At 40.4% G+C, this 20,176-nt stretch overlaps 1 protein-coding gene across 1 annotated transcript in view; it reads left to right on the top strand.

Annotated features, from left to right (window-relative positions):
• The window catches only part of RB195_010306 (uncharacterized protein), a gene marked incomplete at both ends in the record, with an annotated part of 29,606 nt that overhangs the window by 3,500 nt on the left and 5,930 nt on the right, over window positions 1-20,176 (top strand). Inside the window, 11 exons of the mRNA XM_064191242.1 lie at window positions 2,583-2,695; window positions 3,986-4,064; window positions 4,457-4,616; window positions 7,263-7,432; window positions 8,025-8,123; window positions 8,252-8,387; window positions 8,439-8,486; window positions 8,561-8,721; window positions 12,359-12,469; window positions 12,677-12,823; window positions 17,630-17,710. Of these exons, the coding sequence (XP_064048825.1) occupies window positions 2,583-2,695; window positions 3,986-4,064; window positions 4,457-4,616; window positions 7,263-7,432; window positions 8,025-8,123; window positions 8,252-8,387; window positions 8,439-8,486; window positions 8,561-8,721; window positions 12,359-12,469; window positions 12,677-12,823; window positions 17,630-17,710 (1,305 nt within the window). The remainder of the gene's footprint in view (window positions 1-2,582; window positions 2,696-3,985; window positions 4,065-4,456; window positions 4,617-7,262; window positions 7,433-8,024; window positions 8,124-8,251; window positions 8,388-8,438; window positions 8,487-8,560; window positions 8,722-12,358; window positions 12,470-12,676; window positions 12,824-17,629; window positions 17,711-20,176) is intronic.

The following is a 20,176-nucleotide window of genomic DNA, read 5'->3' as shown; positions in this document are numbered from 1 at the left end:
ATAAGCTAGAATACCTAAAACCTAAAATGTATCAAGTCAGTGTACGAAGAGTGAAGGGCTTGGTCGGCCTTGGCCGATGTCGAATCATCGACGAAAACGAAGTTACATTCTTCTGCTGTGCCCAACATTTATCGTAGAGATTCGTTATTTATATCAAAAATTTCTTCAAAAAAACGTTCCATCTGGTACTGAGTTGTACTTATGAATCTTGTTTGCTGAGACCTTGAAGTTTCATCACCATTTCTCGTCTTCTCTTGTTGCATTTCCACGTGATATAGATTTGGAAGACTCATGGCTGTGATTCATAAAACTGTCGTCTCAAATGTTCTCACAACTACTCTCACTCTCGGAAATGAAGCGCCAAATTCGCAGAAACACATGTTTCGGCTGATATCACTCGTGCAGAAAATTACAAAACGCGAGGTTTTCCAAATGTAGTATTTTGATATATTGTTAGGAATTCTTTGAGAATACTGGAAATGTTCTTCTGTTCTTTGTCCAAGAAGTTTTTCCGATAAGTACTGAGGTTTGAATAAGAAAAAGAAGAGGTTTTGTGTAAATTATACTCTCCGGAATTAGTGTTTCCGATATTTGTATGTAATATCCTTGTGGTACGATATTGGTATATAGTATACTCTATTTATTCTATTTATACCATGAAATGATACTTACACCTTTCTTTTTCTTTAAATTGTTATAACTCAGAGGTGTTTTTTTTTCAGTACCAGCGATTAGCATTTGTATTTGATAAAGTCTGTACTTTGTAGTGTCCGTTCAAGCAAGCAAGCAAGCAAAGCATAGACGAGAAAGGGATGTGTCGAATCTTCCTCACATGAAGGGGTTTCAATTAATGGGGTGCAGCTCTGGTGATGAGGATCCCCTCCAAAGGTGATAAGGGATGTGAGCGACATGCCCCCGCTCTATTCCCCCTAATTGTTCTGAAGCAGAGCCTCTTTGTGGTTTTTTTTTACGTTTTACGAGACACATTGTAACGTCGCCGTTGTATACGTGTCAGTACCATCACCGGTCTATCCATTGGTTTTACGTGAAAAGGCTACTGAGAAAATTTCTATCATTTTCGGTGGCTCGCAAATGAGCTAAGATGAGCGCTTTTCTGAGCGTAGTTGTGCTCATACTCGCAATCAGCACCTCTCACTTTATCTTTTCTCGGACATGCTCCGCTTTTTTCCCCCAACATCTTCAGTTTCGTGATGTTATTCCTTTAAGAAAAAAGTTTTCTTCATATACTTCTTCGCATAGTAATAAACAACCGTCTATTCCAAGAAAGTCGGAAGAGTCATCACCAGAGAAGGAAGGCCATATTCGGAACTTACCATACTTTGTTGAATATAATAAATTGAATAAACCACCAAACCTGCTTTAAAGTAGGTGTCTTTTTTTCAGGGAAAATGGGCATCTATAAAAGTTACTCTTGGTATATGAAAGTGCACGATATAAATGAACGAGAAACCTTATTTTATTATGTTACCTTTAAAAAAACACGAAGAATCTTATTCTCATCCGTTTACACTTGTAGTTCCTCGTATGAGCGTTGTTGTAAACATGCTTCTGAAAGAGTTCCAGAAGCATTGAACATGGTTTATGATTGTGGAGGGCAAATAAGAGCATTAAAAAGTTCATATGGTAGTTACAGAAAAACAATTATACTTTGAGTGAAATCTTGAAAGTAGGTCAGAAATTTAGAGAGAACTTTTCCTGATATTTTTTAGTTGCCACCTGGATGCAGTGGAATAAAGAATAATGTGAAGTTTGAATAAGAGAGAGAAAAGGGTCTTGTGTAACTATGTGTTAGAGACGCCACTCGGCGCTCTCTCAACTCTTCAAGTTTAATTATATGCACTGATGAAAACCGTTCCCTGTTGCAGTTGTGGAGAAGTCGACATGAGTTTTGAGCGAATTGTTATGTTTATAGTTGTTCCCATTATTTATTATTTTATAAGGTTTGTTGGAAAATTCATGCCTGCTAACATGTATGCATTAGTCGAAGCCGCTGCTCTGACTCCGTTCACTTTTGGACGGTTGGCGAAGGGACTCCTTCGCTATAGCAATTATAGTTGTTCTCCGACGCTGCCAAGTACGATAGGGTTTTTTTTTCGGAACATTCTTCTCTGGAAATGCGTGAGCAAATAACAATTTTCATGCTTTTTGCATTGGCTTTAGGATGTAATCGGAAACTTGTTGGCTCCACAATGTCTGTAGTTTATTACTATATTTTATTGACAGTGTCCCCGCTTTGTCCGTTTTGTTTCATTTCAAGATATATATATATATATATATATATATGCATATACATATACATATAATTCTTGTAGCTGGGCACTCAATTTGTTACAATCTCAGGCCCTATGACACAGTTTGGCAGGAACAATACTTTTCTCAACGTATCATTAAATTGTAGAAAACGTTCATTATAAGCTAGAAAGTGGTGAAGAATGTACTCGACTGAGTTTCCGTAAAACTGCGGAACTTCGCGTAGGAACGCGAAGGTTTCTTGATAGAAATTCGTTCACGAATGTCTGGGCTTCCTTCTCCTAGTGTAGTACTCTTACGATTGATTTCAGGTCGCGAGGGTAGTGGAGGAATCTTACTCAAATACTCCAGAATCATCGCGATCTTCTTTCGATGACGATGCTACGGAAGCGAGTCGAAATGCACTGCTGAAGAAGATTGCTCGGTAAAAGGGTTAAATATCATCGTTTTCCTTCATATTTTCTTATAGCACATTCCACATATCCCAAACTTTACATTACAAGAACGAAAACTTGGTAACAGCGCGCAGTTTCCGACCTGGCCTATATTGGTTCTATTTCGCTTCATTTTCTTTTGTGCAGGGTTTCGAACACATATGTATTGTGTCAGAGATGAACATCAAAGAATCTTTGCTCTTTTACACTGCGTTGTGAAGTCGGCTAAAATTGGCTGAATATTCGTTTCTAGCCGTGTACTTTGTTACCATTCTAAGAGGAAACTTCTCACGCAGGAAACTGAAATAGGACGCTTCCACAAGAAACCTTTGTCGAACGATCTATGAATACTCGCTTTATACTCGTGAATAGCCTTCACTGCCTGCCTCATGAAAAGAGGAGAACTAAAGTGTCAAGTTGTGGACATGTTCCTTACTGACCATACTTTGATTGAACAAATTCTCTATTTATCCATTTGTATGGATAAAATGATCTTTCCATTTAACACAATACATAAACCAATAACATATAATACAATTTTCACAATAATTAAAATAGCAAAAAATATGTGTCTGGTCCTTGTTTACTACAAGTACCAAACGGACCTTTAGAGTTAGCAGCTTGTTTACTTATAACTATGTCCTTCTCGAAATGATTTAGTTTAGAGGGAGGCAACAAATCCTTGGTATTCGTTCTTTTTTGTTGTTACCGTTGTGAAAGAAGGGCAAATGGTGATGTAGATTTGAGCAAACTAGCAGTAAAGAATTGAAAAAATAAATGTGATTTAGTCAATAGTGAACCAATTTCCTAGACCTCATTGTTTTCCTAACATGATCATTATAATTCTCAGATCTCATTCCTATGTGTTGCCCGATTAGGAGCAGTTTACCGTCAAAGGTTCTTTCAAAAGCCGAAAACATTACTTAGAAGGTCATGGTTAGAGTAAGAATGGGATTTAATGGGATCTCCTTCGCTGTGATTAACAATTTTCTTTTGGTCCTTTAAATTCTAGACTTTGGAGGAGGATTTTTGGAAGGGAATATTTTGGTGATCCGATTTTTTGTTAAGGTGCTTCCGTTGTACAGGATTAAATTTGAAACGTTTCCTTTGGGATTCGCTGCACAACTTTTGCGGCTACCATGGACTTCAGATTAATTTAGATTTTGAACTAAATCTAAATTAAACTGAAGTCTAAACTAGAACTTTGGAATTTAGAGTTTGCTCTAACTTCGCTTACATCAATATTTGGAAATTTTTCTTGCAACAACATTAAATTTTAGGCATAAATCACAGAACGAAATTGGTTCTGAACTTCAGTGCAGCTTGAGGCGTATCCGAAATCTGCTGAAACTTCCAAAGGTAAGCTCTTATTTAAAGGACCAGCTAAGCCTTTCAAGCGTAGAGGATTTCTCAGAGTGCATCCTGGTGCAAACCTTTTTAATTTCTCTCTGCATCGATATTATTTCGATGCGAAAGCTGTCTATCCAAAACTCGAGGTGGTCGGTTGTTTTACGCATTCGAAGGAATTATAGTAGACGTTTACGCGACAGGAGTTTTGGAAGTCGCGCTTGCGCGCTGGAAATTAGGCATTAGCAGCGCTTATTTTGTTTATAAGCGGTTTGGAAATCGCGCCGTTGTGTGCGTAACCGCTCATGCAATGTTGCATCATAAATCAATACCTCTCGAATAGAATTAGAAATAGGAACTGAGTCTACAATTTTTTTTTTACTAAAAGTCTACAATTACTTCAGGCTCGTCGATGGGTAATTTGCGAGTTCTTCTATTCTGGTATAGATGAACAGCTTTTCTTGGGTGAAAATGAGTTCAGATTACTTATTCGAGAAGCTTTTCCGAATTTGAAGACCACGTTGATGAACAAGCAGGAATGGCGCGTCGTTCGTCGCCTTCTAGGTAAGATAAAGAATATAAGATGTTAGATAGTGATATCCTTCCGATTCCTTCCATTCTATTCTCAGAATGTTGTTGTTTTTGTCTTGGTCTAGTATCTGTTCATACCTTCGTACACGATATCAATGCTATGACTATACAAATTGCAAAGACGACAATCGACGTTTTTACAAGCCGACACCCTTTCATGACTATGAGTGAACCACAGTGCTGAAATAACCTATTCATAAGTTTTGGACGTTCGACGTTCTCTTTTTTCGTTCCACTTTGCAGTGGAATCTTCCTCTTATTTTGGACAGTGATAGTATTTGAAAAATGAAGTGCTGTGTTTCAAAAATGTACGATTCCTGGCGTTATAAGATAGAACATCTAGCAATGACTGTTGCAGCACTTTGGGAATAGTGATGAAAAGGGATGCATTCTCTGAAGAGTCGTTAAGCCAATGCCGATGTATAGGAAGTAGAAGGAGCAGGCTAAATATAAAATGTTAGCTTTGCGCAGAGTGGTCTCGAACCATGAATTGCATGGGCACAGAACTTCTTACAGCCGCCATCCAGAAACAGGTATCTTTAGGGTGTTCAAAAAACTGAGAATGAGTCGAGCATAAATTCCTAAACTTTTCGTAACAAATCTATAAAGTCACAGAACTCATGAATATACTGAAATATTGGATTGAATAATTCTTGACATTATTTTTCATACTTTACTAATACAGTCTTTTTTATGCTTAAAAATGCATATAGAAACAACTAGTACTGATGTACTGTGCATAGTAACAAAAAGTAAAATGTTACACATTATTCGTTAGAGAACTTCTCTATGGGTCACTTGTATTTTGATCTTTTATTCACCTGATTCTTGTTCTTTCGGACCTTTAATATGGAGTGTCAAGTAGAAAAAATAAACTATTTTCATCTATTGAAAAGGATAAGCCGTACTGAAAAGATCTTGAAAAGCCGTACTAATCCACTTGGACCACGTCCTATTGCAATTCGTAATTGCTGGAGTTTATGAACGCGCTTCGCCTATAGAATTGACTTGCTGGGGCCAGCCGACATATCAATTTAGTATTTTTATCCTCCCAGGCAAGTCTGATACCAATTCATCCCCTCCGAGGGATGAAATGATTAGTTAGCAGTTGGGCGGTTGCTAACCATCGACCGTGCGTATACAGTGGGCCTCTTACTGACCGCGTTACACCCGCCTTTTTGATCTATTTATCCATAATTAGTTTATTCGAGAGGATATATTTGCTCAAGCTGCTCGTGAGATTTGTGTTGTATATGGAGTTGAAAGAATCCTTCCTTATTCCATGACCAGTTGTCATGGGATAAGGAAGGATTTTTTCAACGGTGCGTGGTTCGCCCGTGATGTTGAAATCCCTGCTTTTGAAGCTCTCTGAAGAACTTTGATGTACTGATCCTTCTCATACACAGCTTCAAAAGAAGTGCAAAAGAAGTTTCAAAAATGCCCTTTTCTTCTCACTTTACACTCATTTTAATGGTGCAAGAATGCAAGAATTAGCGAAATCACGAACAAAAATGCAACATTTTTATCTTATAGAGCGAGTTCTCTCTCAAATAATATCTAATGTATTATCAACACTTTCATTTCTGAATGCATTTTTAAGCTTAATAAAACGTAGACATATTATTCCTCAATTCAGTAATTAGAGGAACTTGCACGAGACGTCATCTAGAAAACAGCTTCACGATCGTCATATATGGAATATTTCTGATGTATCGTTTGTTTTTCGCCATAAATTGCATTTAGTTTTTTTTTTAGATTAATTTAATTTTTCAAGACATTTCGAAAGCAAATACCGAAGTAATCTTGCTCCTTCTCCGTAATCGAAAAGCCACTGAGACTAGTAGGTTTAGGAACTCCGTGAAGCTCATCTACAGAAGTCAGGTGGTATCTTCTTGAATTTGATTTCAGTGTTAGAATCTTACTATACGTGGTAGTATTTCTTACTGGTCTACATAATCGAATCCTCACTGATTGAGATCTTGATCAAAGACTGAATATCAGATTCCTTTTATCTTTCCAAACAGTACTTAAAATGGTTGAAAATAGTGTTATTAGGACAGATGTCTCTATTTCATTTTTTAACTGATCAGAAACCTTTGGTTTTTTTTTTTCGTGCTGTTAAGAAATTTGCGTTTACGTCACACTAATTCAATCGCGCCGCACTAATCTTGATTTTTATTTTTTTGTTTTTATCTTGCAGTAATTCCTGTTTTGAAATTCTCTAATGCTTTTTTCTGTTTCTATTCTATTCTTCTAATGATTTCTATTACTATTGAGGACACAATTATTCCTACTTCTACTTCGTAACAGTTTTTTTTTCTTGCGGTAAGATTTCTTTTCTTCACGCTCATACATTTATTTTTATTCAATGAAATCATTTGGGTACGAAAAGGGAAAGGTATGAATAAAAATTCTAGTGCGTGCTCCCGTTGTGTCGTACATTTAAATTGTTAGCAACTCCTGAACCGTAGAAATGCGCGAAGTAAACTGCTCAATCTCTCATGCCATTAGGCTTTATTGAGATTTTCAGAAGCCTATGTAAATTTTGGAACTATGTTTCCTTTGAAAACTTTGGAGGCAACGCGGGATGAAGAGTTCCCGACCATCAACTTTTTTCAGGTAAGCCGCGACGATGTAGCATGACGTTTTTCGATGAAGAACGGCGTATACTTGATCAAAGAAGACGAAAAGTGCGCGGAATTTATGATGGCTCTTATACCTCCATGGCAAGCTGCGATATTAGCGACATGCCGCCAAATCTGCCGGCACCACTGGTCGTGGGAATGAAGGTGACTTTTTTGGTGTGCATGTACACATTCTTTTGAAGCATTCTGAGATTTAAAAAAATCCGCGACAAAAAATTTATCTCCAAAAGTTGACATTCCTTGACGAATTACTTCGTTGTCTAGTTTTCCTCTCTCGTAAACTCAGACGAAGCAACTACTTTTCTTGGTGTTGTGTTTTGTTGTGTTGTTGGTCCTCAATTTTATAGTCGGGTCAAAAAGGACTCAAGTCTGGGTGTTATTGCGCAAGCGGCTGCGTTGGACGAGCGATTGAGATCAAAGTGGGATCATTAGATCCACTCGGACTGCAGTGATGAGAGGAACTATTGAGATTCCTACTTAGATCCCAGTCGTTCCACAGCGCCGCTTCGAGGGCAGACGGCTACGAGATTGTACCGAACTTTGGGTCATCTTGACTAAGGTATACTATAAGTAAGTGTAACTGCGCCTCTAAAAGATTTCCGCATCCAGCCGGTATAACATCCGCAAGAAGTATCGCAGTTCAAACTTGCTTGAAGTTGCATGTTTTCTTTCTCAAACCGGTTTTTTATGCGTTTGTGTATTATATACCTGAAATCTCATTTTAAAAATTCTCAAGGTTTACGCAAGATTGAGAACCCCAAAGGATGGTATTTACGGTGGTACAATTGACGCTCTTGTTTCTGGGGGAGGTGGTTACCGGATTGTTTTCGATAAGGTAAGATAAGTCACATGCTTTTTTCTATTGTTCATCTCTGAACAAAAATTTCTTTTTTTTTTTTCCTCTTCCTGTCATCATTTTTCTCATCTTCGGATTTTTTTTTCTAAAAGTAGATATCATCTCAGGAAGACATGATACCTCCCGCTTTCGTACCGGATTACGAGGTTATGTACGACGGTTCCTTGGAACTACTTTCTCTTTCTTATTTCTTGCAACAGAATAATGCACGGTTGCCTATTACAGTGAGCTCAACACGAACTGGTGGGTTCTGCAATGTTATGAATCAGTATCAAGCAAATTGTTCTTTTTCAGTACCCATCACTTATCCAATAAAGCAACGAAAATCTGCTGAAGTGAATCGTAAGTACAAACATTGCAAAGCAGAATTTGCGGACTTAGAGTACTTTTGGGCTTTGGTTATCGATCAAATTCAGATGAAAAGGTCGGCAATTTCCCGGTTCGAATGCTAGTTATTCTGGTGAAAGTAGCAAAGCTGTTGGATATCAAAAGGAAACTGGTTAGAACTCTAACTGAACTGAATAACGAAGCCGAGAGGGAAAGTATACTAACGGACAAGTTTGCTCCTGTATTTCAAGTAAGTTCAATTTCACTCCTAATCGGTCCCGATGAAGCAACACATGATTGGTCCTTTGATAATAAAGGTTGTTTCATGCAATCCTGAAAAAGCGGGATATGATTGTTGTTGACCGTCGAAAAAATGTTGTTTTGCTTAGAACGTGCAGTTCCTCTCATAGTAACAGTTCACTTTGATCACTTTGACTCCTGTTGTTCTTCGAACAGGTCGGGCGAGCGCCAGTAATCCTTGGTTTCTTCTTTCGCATGGGACACCAATAGCATCGATTTTTTTTTTTTGAAAGAAGAAGTCTGACCATAGGGTTTATGAAGAAGTCTGACCATAGGGTCGGCGTCTTCCTGTGGTGTGCTTAATATTGTGTGAAAACAAGTCGCTCAAGGCTCTGGTCCAGTTGTCAAGGGTCGTCCTAAGAGCGCATCACATGTCCGGCCCACCTTACTTTGTTGTGCTTGGTAAATGCGACGGGTCTCTAGTTCTCGATCGCTGACGTACGACTGAACTTCGAATTCCGCCTCCTCATTTGCATAAACGGGATACTATTAGCATCGCTCTCTTAATTGCGCGTTCAATGACGCTCACCGCATTTTTTTCCTGCTTGCGAAGTGCCCAGGTTCCTGAAACAAAGCAGCAAGTGCTGTGGTATTGAAGAGGTGAGCACGGAGCCGAGTGTTCCTATTCTTCTTTACTACAACATCTATATCCATATACGCTCCACAGGCCGCTCGTTTTTTCCTGGCCAGCTCGGGGGTCAGGTCGTTCATCATTTTTATTTCCTCAAACTTCAAATGAGTCAAAGGCCTTCTTTAAAGGCATCACCCCACGAACCTGAGGTGGTGCAGATTTCAGATGGAGTATTCGTATACGGGATGGGAGACTACGGAGAGGGAGGTGATTCCGTCCATTTCTTCCTAATTGCCGTAAAAAACGGCCCGGAAGATGCGGCGCCGCACAAGGCTGGCGCGCTCCAATCGAACCTCTTGTACAAAATAGCGCGCCAAAGCGAATGAAGCCGTATCTTCCGGGCCGTTTTTTACGGCAATTAGGAAGAAATGGACGGAATCAGCCCCTCTCCGTAGTCTCCCATCCCGTATACGAATACTCTACCTGAAATCTGCACCACCTCAGTTTCGTGGGGTGATGCCTTTAAGTCGGCAAGAGCGAGACTTAGCTACATCCTTTACTCTCGCGATGAGTTTCGAAACAGTGTGAATATGGTCCATCGTGCTGAATCTCTTTTGAATCCTTTCTTGCTCGCATGGCTATCCTTCATCTAACACTTTTCAATCTTATTAAGGATCACTCTTGTGAAGAGCTTGTAGATGATGAACAGTAAGCAGATTGGGCAGTAATTACCGATGTCATGTGGATGTGGATTTCTTATTCGACAACACGGTCTCGCTGAACTTTTCACTGTTTAGAGACTTTGCATTCCGGCAGATAACACGTGAAAAGTTTCGTTAGAGTGTTGATGAAAACTGGCGGATGATTCTTCGGATGTTCAGATCTTATCCTGTCGGGATCTGGTACTGTACGATTTTTTTTTGAGACGTGATAGCATATCGTACTTCGGAACCTCTGGGAATGCCATGGCCCTCAAATGGTGAACAGGCAGGTAGCCATGGTTGTTGAAGAGATCAAACTAGAAGTCGTGGATGATTTTCTCCATTTTCCTTCTCGATGCTATGGTTATTCCATTTGCAAATGCTCTTTACCGCCTCTGCAGCTTCAGCCAACACTTCTGGTCTTCTCTCTTTGAGGTCTTCTTTTATCGCCTCTCTGCAAAGCCTTGCGAGCTCTGACGTGAGTTTTTGGTTGCCCGCGGCTCGTGCAGCTCCACGTTGACCTATCAGCTCTATAGTTTCCGGAGACAGGCGTCTCTTGGTGATTTTAGAACTCTGAGACTTCCTCGTGCAGTCTTGAAGATGTTCAATGAACCGATTATATTACTCGTCAATATTGTCAGTTGCGGAAACTTACCAGAAACCAGCTAGCGTAGCAAAGAGATCCCTGTTAATGATAGTTCTGGGACTTCGCCCTCTGAACTTCGCAGCTTTCTCTTCTCTCCTTTTGAAGGAAAACCATCCTCGGAGGAAGCAATGGTTATCCCCTATAGAATTTTGGAAGAACAGCGACGCCCATCAGGCAGAACCTTTCACCGACGATGATGTGGTCAATTTCGTTAGGTACTCGGTGACAGGTTACTCCCACCTCCAGCGTAAAGAGGGGGGCTTCTGGAATTGCGAGTTCCCATGAATGGTCTTAGTCGTCATGAACTCGGAGCACTAACTCCTCTACTGTCGATTGTTTCTAAGAACAGTTCTTCTCCAGTATCATCTCATAGCCGACGCCGTGGGTGGCGTCGGCTCGTCTCGATAGAGTCCGATGACATCGTTCTTAAACTTCCTTGCTTGTATCATCAGATCTTGAATATCCGCATCTGACGCAAGCGTACTGGCGTTATAAGTACAGATAGTCATTCTAGTCTTTTTCCGTTTCGGTAGCCTGACTCCTGCAACTCCATCCTTCCTGCCGCTACCGTACCAAGCTTCCCTCCGGAACCAGGAGACTCTTTCTTATTACTGTAACATGCGTAAAATTTTAAAATCCATGGGCAGGTTGCAAGCCTCTGTCCCTTGAGTTTTTGGGAAAACGTTGCGTTCTTCCGGAGTGGACAGGTGGAGCATATTTGTTAGAGGCGACTCCCTTGCACCTCCCAGTCAATTGAATGGAGGCTTTTGAGCGGACCTGACGTGCGGGTTACAAGGATTTTATGAGTCAGACCTGGCACAGCAGAAACAGGGAGTCCATCCCTTGAATCTACCTGCGTCTCAGCGAAGGCACAAGGTTGCTTAAGGCGCATCAGGCTTTCCACTGGAATCAACAGATTTTCTTACTACTATCAGATGCATATGATTTTAAAACTCATGGCCAGGTTGCGGTCTCTAGTCCCATCAGTTTTACTGAGAACGTTGCGTTCTCCCTAAAACGTTTCCTCCGTTTCCATAATAGGTGAAGGAAGGCTTTTGCCAGGACCGACGTGCGGGTTACAAGGATGTTGTGAATCAGTCTTGGCATAGCATAAATAGGAAGTCTGTGATCCGAATCCACCTGCGTCTTAGAACAGGCGAAAGGTCGCTTTTTGATTTGATTTCGCCCAGTATTCGGCACTCGGAGGTGCGCCACGTAGCCTCGCGACTAACCGGTTTTGGTCTCTAGTGAGGGAGATCCGCAGAATAGTAATTATTAATTCTCAGAATCAGCATTTCTTTACCCATGTGATTACCCAATATGATGAAACACAACAAGCTTGTGGATCTATCTCACACCATTCTAACCAGTGGCGGCGTGCTCTTGTGTTATCCGAGACAGATGTCCTCGGTCTCGTCGAAAAGACGTATTCTAGTTGAAAAGATCACTGTAGCTCAAATAGCAGTAAGAAAAAGGAGCAAAATGCATTTGCGTAAAACTAGATAATACTGACCTTTCTTAGGATGTTTCGTAATCAGCACTTTAACTAACTCCCATGCTTGAACTTTCTGATTTTTCCGCATTTAGGCTAGAATGTTTTGGCTGGAACAAATTGAAAAATGCATTGCTATGTTACTAGAATTCTGCAGTAATACTGTGATCATTACAGGAGAGGTATGCTAGAACCGTTGTTGATTTGGAAACAGTAAATCGACAAGTGAATATCTACCTTAATGGAATACAAGAATATAATACACAACTCCTTCCTCAGCTCAGTGAGGTAATCGTACACATATAGTTACGTGTGGATGCCAGTGCTTATATTTGGGCGAACGAATAAAACGCTTCTTCGCGTAGGATAGGCAAAGCCGTTTGCGTTACATAGAAAGCGGCGTGAGTTGCGTTGCAGTTTGTCGGCCAGACATAAGTACCGGATTCTATACACTTCATCTTGAGATTGGCTTTTCATTAGGTTAGTTTTGTTAAGATTAGCGTTAGCGCTCGTCCAGAAGCATTGCGTCGAATGTGTGTTTCGCATGCTAATCAGATCTTTAAACACTGCAACCGTGACTTGAATGTATCTAACCCACAAGCCGTGCGACTTATTACTGCTCTAACGTCACTTTTACTACAGGTTAGTGACACAGTTTTCTATTCTTTAAAAGATTCAACACTAAAGAAAGTTTGTAACCATTCCAGAGATGGTACTTTTTAGCAAATCAGTGCATCAGAAGTAGGGTGGCCTGTGAGATCGGCACATTTATAGTTCGTAAGAAGGAAATGCAAGGTTATTCTCCCGAGCTGCTCTTCAAATGTTATTATATAAATGTGAAAATGTGACGTAATATTACTTCTACAGTACCAAAATAAGCAGTGTAAGTTCATGTGTAGTGAAGCTGTGGAGGAATAAAGTACTCTGCAACTCAAGTTGAACATTCCAAAAGAAAACCGGTAAAATAATAGCTACGGCGGTATTATTAATTGATCTCATTGTCGTCGTACGTCATTCAACAAATCATGTATAAAACGAATGTATGGCTCTGCTAGTCTTTATACAATGTGCTACCCAAGAATGTATGGGAAATTTAGCTACATCTCAACAGCTTCCGCTTTTTGAGAAGTGGGTTGTACATATATGTTGTGGGAAGTAAGTTTTTAAGTTGCGTTTCGTCTAAAAGTTAAAGACTCCAGGGGTAGGTTCATTCAAATTGAAGAGAAGTTCTTTTGTGATTTCATGAGAACTTGCAATTACGATTACATTCGACGTGATCCACGCGTTCAGTCACATTGCGCATCAATTGCGTGCCCATTACTCATACTTATGTTCTACTTCTACTCCCTTCTGATGTCCGGTGACGGACTATGAAAGCTCGGTATTATTTAGAAAGGATGCGAGGGCTGGTAGGTTTGTTCCTCTGTTTTTACTGGAACAACTTTACTTTTAACTGGATCTACAAATCTAGATCTGCGTAATTATGCAATAGTTTTAGTCGAGATAAAAAGTAAAAAAGTAAATAAATATAAATAAAAACAAATGATAAAATACGAATAGGCGGTGAACATTATTGGAGCGCTCGGAAAGTGAACGAGAACTGCTCTTTCTTGGACAGTTGTGCGTACAACATTTATTTGGCTAAATTTTAAGGTTTTTTCAAGGCACGGTATGCCTTGTCTTTGTCTCAGACAACAAAAAAAGCCAAATTAGATCGCCTTAGAAGATAAGTGGTTTCATTCTGCACTGAATGTTATAACAAACTGGTCCTGTGAACAGAAATGAATTAAACAACGTCGTCGAAATGTTTTGTTGCAATATTGCGTATGTCGTCACGATCAAAGTTTTACGTTTTCATCCTCACGCAGGTTACTGCGTTAGTTGCGGCGGGTGCGTGTAAGGAGGGTCCTATTGAGATTCTCGTCAGATTCACGATTCACGAGTCCTCTCCTATTGAGATTCACTTCGTTGCTACCTAAATGGCTGACTTTGCTTACCTACCGCAGATCGTACGCTGCATCACCGCTTATGATACAATAGATGAGCCACTAGATTGTTTTGTAGAATCAGACACATCCACTAGAATTTTCTGATGAAAATTTTGAGGAGAAATATTGTGATGAAGGGTGATATCGAATTTCTAACCATGTCAGAACCAAGAGAAACCCTCACATGAAATATGAGGGAAAGACGCATCTAATAGTCTGGAATTAAATGTATGAAAATTTTCGTTAGAAACGGAACATTCCTGATTTCAAAAGTAACGGGGTGATGATTATCGAAATCCTGTATGTTCCAAGCTTTTTGTGGCTTAAGTTGTTTCCATGTGAAACTTTCGAATAGTACCTGGTACTTGTGAAATACTTGAAGGAACAGGAGCAGAAGAAAGTGATAAGCTAGTCCTGTTGATGGTAAATAGGTGCTTAAGAGAGGGACCTCCTGTATTTCCGATCTCCTGGAGGAAAAAAATTCATTTTATTAGATTTCTATGCTCCTTCAAATTAACATATGTACAAAATTCGCTGTTTCTCTCTTAGTACCACCTTACAAATTATCATGTTTTATCAAGCACGGAATGCTTTTTTTGACTCTGTAGTTACGATAGCTCTTATCATTCTTCTTTTTATATTTTCTTGCAACTTTGTAGTTTTTTGCGTTTCTAATGTCAGAAGAGAAGACGGTTGTCTGTGTCTTCATGAACGTCTGCAGCGTAGCTTCGTCGAGAGATCTTTGTGCCTCCTTTGGCATATACGCTCTGCGAACGCTGGGCCTCGCTGACCTCTCGGACTTGAGAAGAAGTGAGCATAAAAACTAATTTTGAGTTGTGTTTGGGTATAAGCGTAAAGTGTGTATACAAAACATTTAACAGAGAAGTCACAGAAAAACTCAGTCATTGAAAGAAGAGTTTGAAAGTTTTTGGTGTACAATTTCTTTGTATGCTATCTTCTTGAGATACATAGCCAGAGGAATATTGAATTGCTCAATACCAAGTCACTTGGATGAAGTATAGCAAATTATGAAAAATTGAAGTCAGTCATAGTTGTGTAGGTATGCTCACGACATACTAGCGGTTCATTCACCTGGCGCTAAAATCTCTGCGGAAAAGACTTTTCCTTAGAAGAGAATCATAGAAGAGCGTCGCTGCTAGCAGAAAAAGTTCATATCCTATGTGCGGACTCCCGTTCTGTCATCTTATTGTCTATTATCATGGTGCCTGCGCATAAGGGGTGTGTATGTATGTTTTGTTGTCCTTTGCACTTCTTTTGCTTATTTTTTTTTTTTTTTTGCCACGATCTCAATACATCGATGTTTTCGTCCTTCGTTATACGAAACAGGGTTTCCGGTCACTTTCATTACTTTCACTTTCATGGTTAAATGATCTAAGTTTGTTACATGAGGAACACGTAACAAATAGGTAAACAAACACAAACAGAATTTAACCATAACACGTGCATACAATACTTGTTAACAAGAACTAGCTGGAGTGGTATTACCCTCCGGACAGCCGGCATAAATAGGATCGCGATAAAGCAAAAAAAAAGTGAGTTTTTTTTTGAGAAAAAGTAATTTCCTAGGCAATTGTCAAAATATTATTTGTGTTCTATCAACGAAGGACAGAGTGTCCGGATTTTGGTCTAAACGCTATAAGTTATTGATCTGCTTTTGGGGTCCATAGCCGAATTGATGTATCCGCTACTATGTGAAGCTTAGAACTGTCCGCTCGCCCAACGCAAATTCCCACACTCGAAGTTCAGCGGTCAGAAGCACCGACACTACACAGTCTGCGAAGGCCCTGTCACAATTTTACTCCACACATCAGAAAGGAAGAATTTTGAGTTAGAGTATGTGATAACATTTGCGAGACAACATTTGAGCGAGGGAACGGAGCTCGAGAAGAGATGGAGTTTCTGATTTTGTATCGTATAGAACTAGAAGGATGTTAAATCTTATAGGCAGCGTATCACAGAACTGGCGATGGCGAGGTTTTTGCGGGCAAATATAGAGTTCAGGCTCTACGAGCATGAGGGTTACCTCATCTCACTCCGCTAGTCGTCCTACATTTATTCCTACGAGCCACGTGAAAACGCGGCACAGTTGTGCTAGCGCTGATTTTCTCAGCAGCCTACTCATAGGTTTCTCTTGAACGGACTGGTGATGAGACTTCATTGATCTTCTGCTGCTCGCTCCTAGCGGTGCATAAGAGCGTGTATAAAGATGCAGCGTTTTTGACATATCTCGTTGGAAAAAACTCCCGTTTTCAATAGGTTTTTCAGGAAAAGTAGGTGAAATTGAACGGGGCTACGCTCGTATTCGTAGTCCACACTTTGAACTCTATATTTGGTCACGGAGATTTCAACGTCATTGGTTCCTTGCGCTTATTTTTTAGGTTAAAGAATGCGCCATAAACTATTGGGATATTGCGGATATCGGTATGTCATGGAAAGTGCTTTCAGGCAGTTATGGACACACATACCGAACTTTCACATAGTCGAAGCAAATAGCTGCTTTTCAATGCATTGGTAATAATTTCCATACGTATCAATAAACTTTCTAAGATAATCTAAAGACTTCTAAGATAGTCTAAATAAAGACTTTTGTGAATTGGTATTTAATTTGGTACTCATTGAGTGTTTTCAAGGTTGCTAGCTTCCGCAATTCAGTATGTGTCTGAAAAATAGTGTTGTCAGCACGAGAGAGCGGCGAAGCTGGCGGATCTGCGCGGTATATTATACGCCGTACGTCCTGTAAACTCATAGCATGCCAAATAAACAGTGCTAATATTTCGTTAATCCGTTTCTGTTAATTTTTCATTGTTCTAGATTTGAAACTTTCCATGCGTTCCCGTCGCTTTGTTGCAAGCCGAAATTCGCAGATACTCCACAACAAACAGCATGTTGGTCCGCTGCTGATTGGTTAGGTGGCACCACCCACCAGGTGTCTGCCATACAACTAATTGCGGCACGGCTCGCTGTTAATCCTAACGTGTACTCGAAGATATATGAGAGAAAAGAACACGGAAAAAATAAACGTAAATGGGCATCTTGCATGTCTGAGTGCTGCAACCTCCTTTGGTCGCCGTTGGGTAGCTCTAGTGCAAGAGCACGCGCTACAGTAGCGCGACCACAAGTCTGACCCCTCCACTTCAGCAGCGAGAAGGCTACGGCGAGGTTTGGACAGTGCTAAAGAGTAATTGCGACTGCAGTAGCATTGTAGACAGCTCTGCAACCCGCACTTCGTTCGCTCTTTGTTTATGGCAGCTGCCGGGATAGAAACGTTGTAACTATATGTGTCTGGGAATCTGAATTGGATTGAGAATTGACCGTCAAAATAAAGACAAAATCAATCAATCAAATGAAATCAAAGGCAGTCTTGATAAATCTGGAATTGAATGATTCTAATCTTGAATATTTACGCATGCGTGTATTGGTCCAATTATTTCGTTTTTAGATTCGCTCACTTGGACAACAGAAAATGACTCCTATGGATCTCACTGCCTTAAGCGAGTCTATCAATGAAATTCGACAAATGGTAACCAGTTCACAGTTCTTTGTTTGTGATGAAACTAAGAATGTTCTTGTTTGCATTACGGAGTTTTTAGTTCACTATACTTAAAATCTTTGTTTGCTAGGTGTGCTCGAATTCGGTATCTCGAGCTGAAAAATTTCCTGGTGCTCCAAGATAACAATATTCCATGAAAATGAATTAGTTGCTTGTATACTGAAGCGTTAAATTCGCTCAACGTGCAAACTTGAGGATTGTTTGATAGTTAAATGAGGATGTTCAACGAGGTCGTGAAATTATCATAATGGACGATCTGACCTCCGAAACGGGCAGGAGGAAACGAGCTGCTTCGGAACAATTCAAGAACATCGAGGACGTAGTGAAGAGGGCTAGCAACGTTCGCGTGTTCAATAATTCAGGACTACCTTCTTTCTGCTTTTACATCTTGTTCGGAATCCTGAACGTTTCTCATGCGGGAGAAAAATGCGGTCAGCGTTATACATGTAGAAGAAGGGATTCTTAGTTCAGTCCTGCGGCAACGACCGAAGATCACATGTGTAAAGGAAAGTGAAATCAGGTTATCACGACACATGATACCTTTCAACGACGGAGATCAACCATTCTGCTCGATCGGGAGAAACGGAAGCGTAGTTGCACTCTCTCAAGCAAACCGAGGCGGGAAATGAACGATCTGACCTCCGAGACAGATTCATACAGATGAAAGTTGCTACCTGCTAGATTATCCCACAAACTCCTTTTTTTACATCTTTTTTACATCTCTCTGTACTGGAAGCGTATGTTTAATAACGGACAATTGAGTTTTGAAAAAGGAGCGCTGAAGGTTTACAAGAGAATAAATAGATTGTAAAAACATGAAGTAGGGCATATTTTGAGTCGAGAAAGAGCTTCTGTTTTTCTTAATTTTGAAAAACAGAGGAAATGTGAGATATAACATTATTTATGTAGTGACTAAATAATTCTCGAAAAAAATTTGTATTGGAAATACTTTCTTGTTCAGTCTACGAGAGATTCTGAAAGTTACAACAGTATCTGTCTGCTATTGGCATTTTTTACAAAGTCGCTTTTTTATTTTGACCATGTTGATGCTTTTGCTGGCAACTTAATTCCTGTAATGTGTTAGAATGAGTCTGCAAGTTAACACGGCGATCTCATCAAGGGGATCTCCTCCCTGTCCTTCCTGTCGCATCAGTATATGATGCCTTTTACGTCATCATCAATATCGACAATTGCACCATCTATTGCGGTGATCCTGATGAAATTAAAGTAGGAAGCTGCCCAACAGCTGTGAGGAACAATAACAACCTGCTGAGGAGTTTGGATCAGCGTCGCCGAGATGTACGATTGCGGAGTTGCAGAGAACTCAAACTCTGGATCGTAAGTGCTCATGTACTTACGGAGGCCGTTGAGGACTATAACAGATTCGCGTTTCATGATGAAATAAATGCGTTGATATCCAAGATACCGAAACAGCAGATTGCGTTACTGCAATTGGGTTACGTTTAAGAGGAATCACCGACACCATCAGCTTACGTAGCAAGGAGCAACCCCTCTAACGCCAGAAGAGCAGTTAACGCGGAATATGCCGATCCTTAAAGTTCAGCTAGATTATGTTCTAACAAAAAAAAAACATCTCTTTGTCAGACATGCGAAAATCTAGAGCTGTCTGGGACTTCGTATTCGATGCCGACCACCGCACAGTTGTTCTTAGCTCCATGGTACGGTTGCAGAAAGAAGCCGTGGAGTTCATCATCAACGAAAGCTCAAATTGGCAGGTCTGAAAGGCGACGAATGCAGGAAGAAGTTCTGCCAACGAGTATCGATCAATATAGTATTATGGACCAAGAATAGAGCGGATAACGTTAACTCTTTCATTAAATGCATTCGAGGCGCTGCAGAGAAAACGCTCCCGATTTTAGCACCCAGCAAGAGGTTCGCCTTTGCATCTGTTGAAACAAGATCCACATTCAATTTTGTATGTGTGGTCCGCATTACTGGTGACGTGAACCAGGAGAAGCGCCTGAGAAGGATGTTGCGTCGTTGTCCAAACGTGATCCTGAGAAGGAATGGATGTCAAAACTGAAGGAGAAAACGTGTGGGAGGACCAGAACCCGAAGGAAGCTTATGCCTATTGCCGTCTTGCCACCATACTGTCCTACTAAGACAGTATGGTGGCAAGACGAAAAGGTATTCGCTTGTCCTGAACACGGCTAATGGTGTCCCAGTCGGGGAGACAACCCTGCCCATCAGGTGGGAACATTTTAACATCGTGTTGAACCGGCAAGCGCCGTCTGTCCCTAAACTCGTGCACGCCGATGAAGTCGGATACGATAGAATTAGCACAAAAATGCAGAAATCTCTTCCTCCTTCTGGGATTCTTGAGATGACGAGCATCATCATTTCAGTATGAAATAACGAATGGATACCTGACTTGTGGAAACGCTATCATAATTCCCCTCTACAAGAATTCATCGG

This window comes from Necator americanus, chromosome III (genome assembly GCF_031761385.1).
Source record: "Necator americanus strain Aroian chromosome III, whole genome shotgun sequence".
Classification (NCBI taxonomy): domain Eukaryota; kingdom Metazoa; phylum Nematoda; class Chromadorea; order Rhabditida; family Ancylostomatidae; genus Necator; species Necator americanus.
This window is presented reverse-complemented; position numbering and strand designations above follow the sequence as displayed.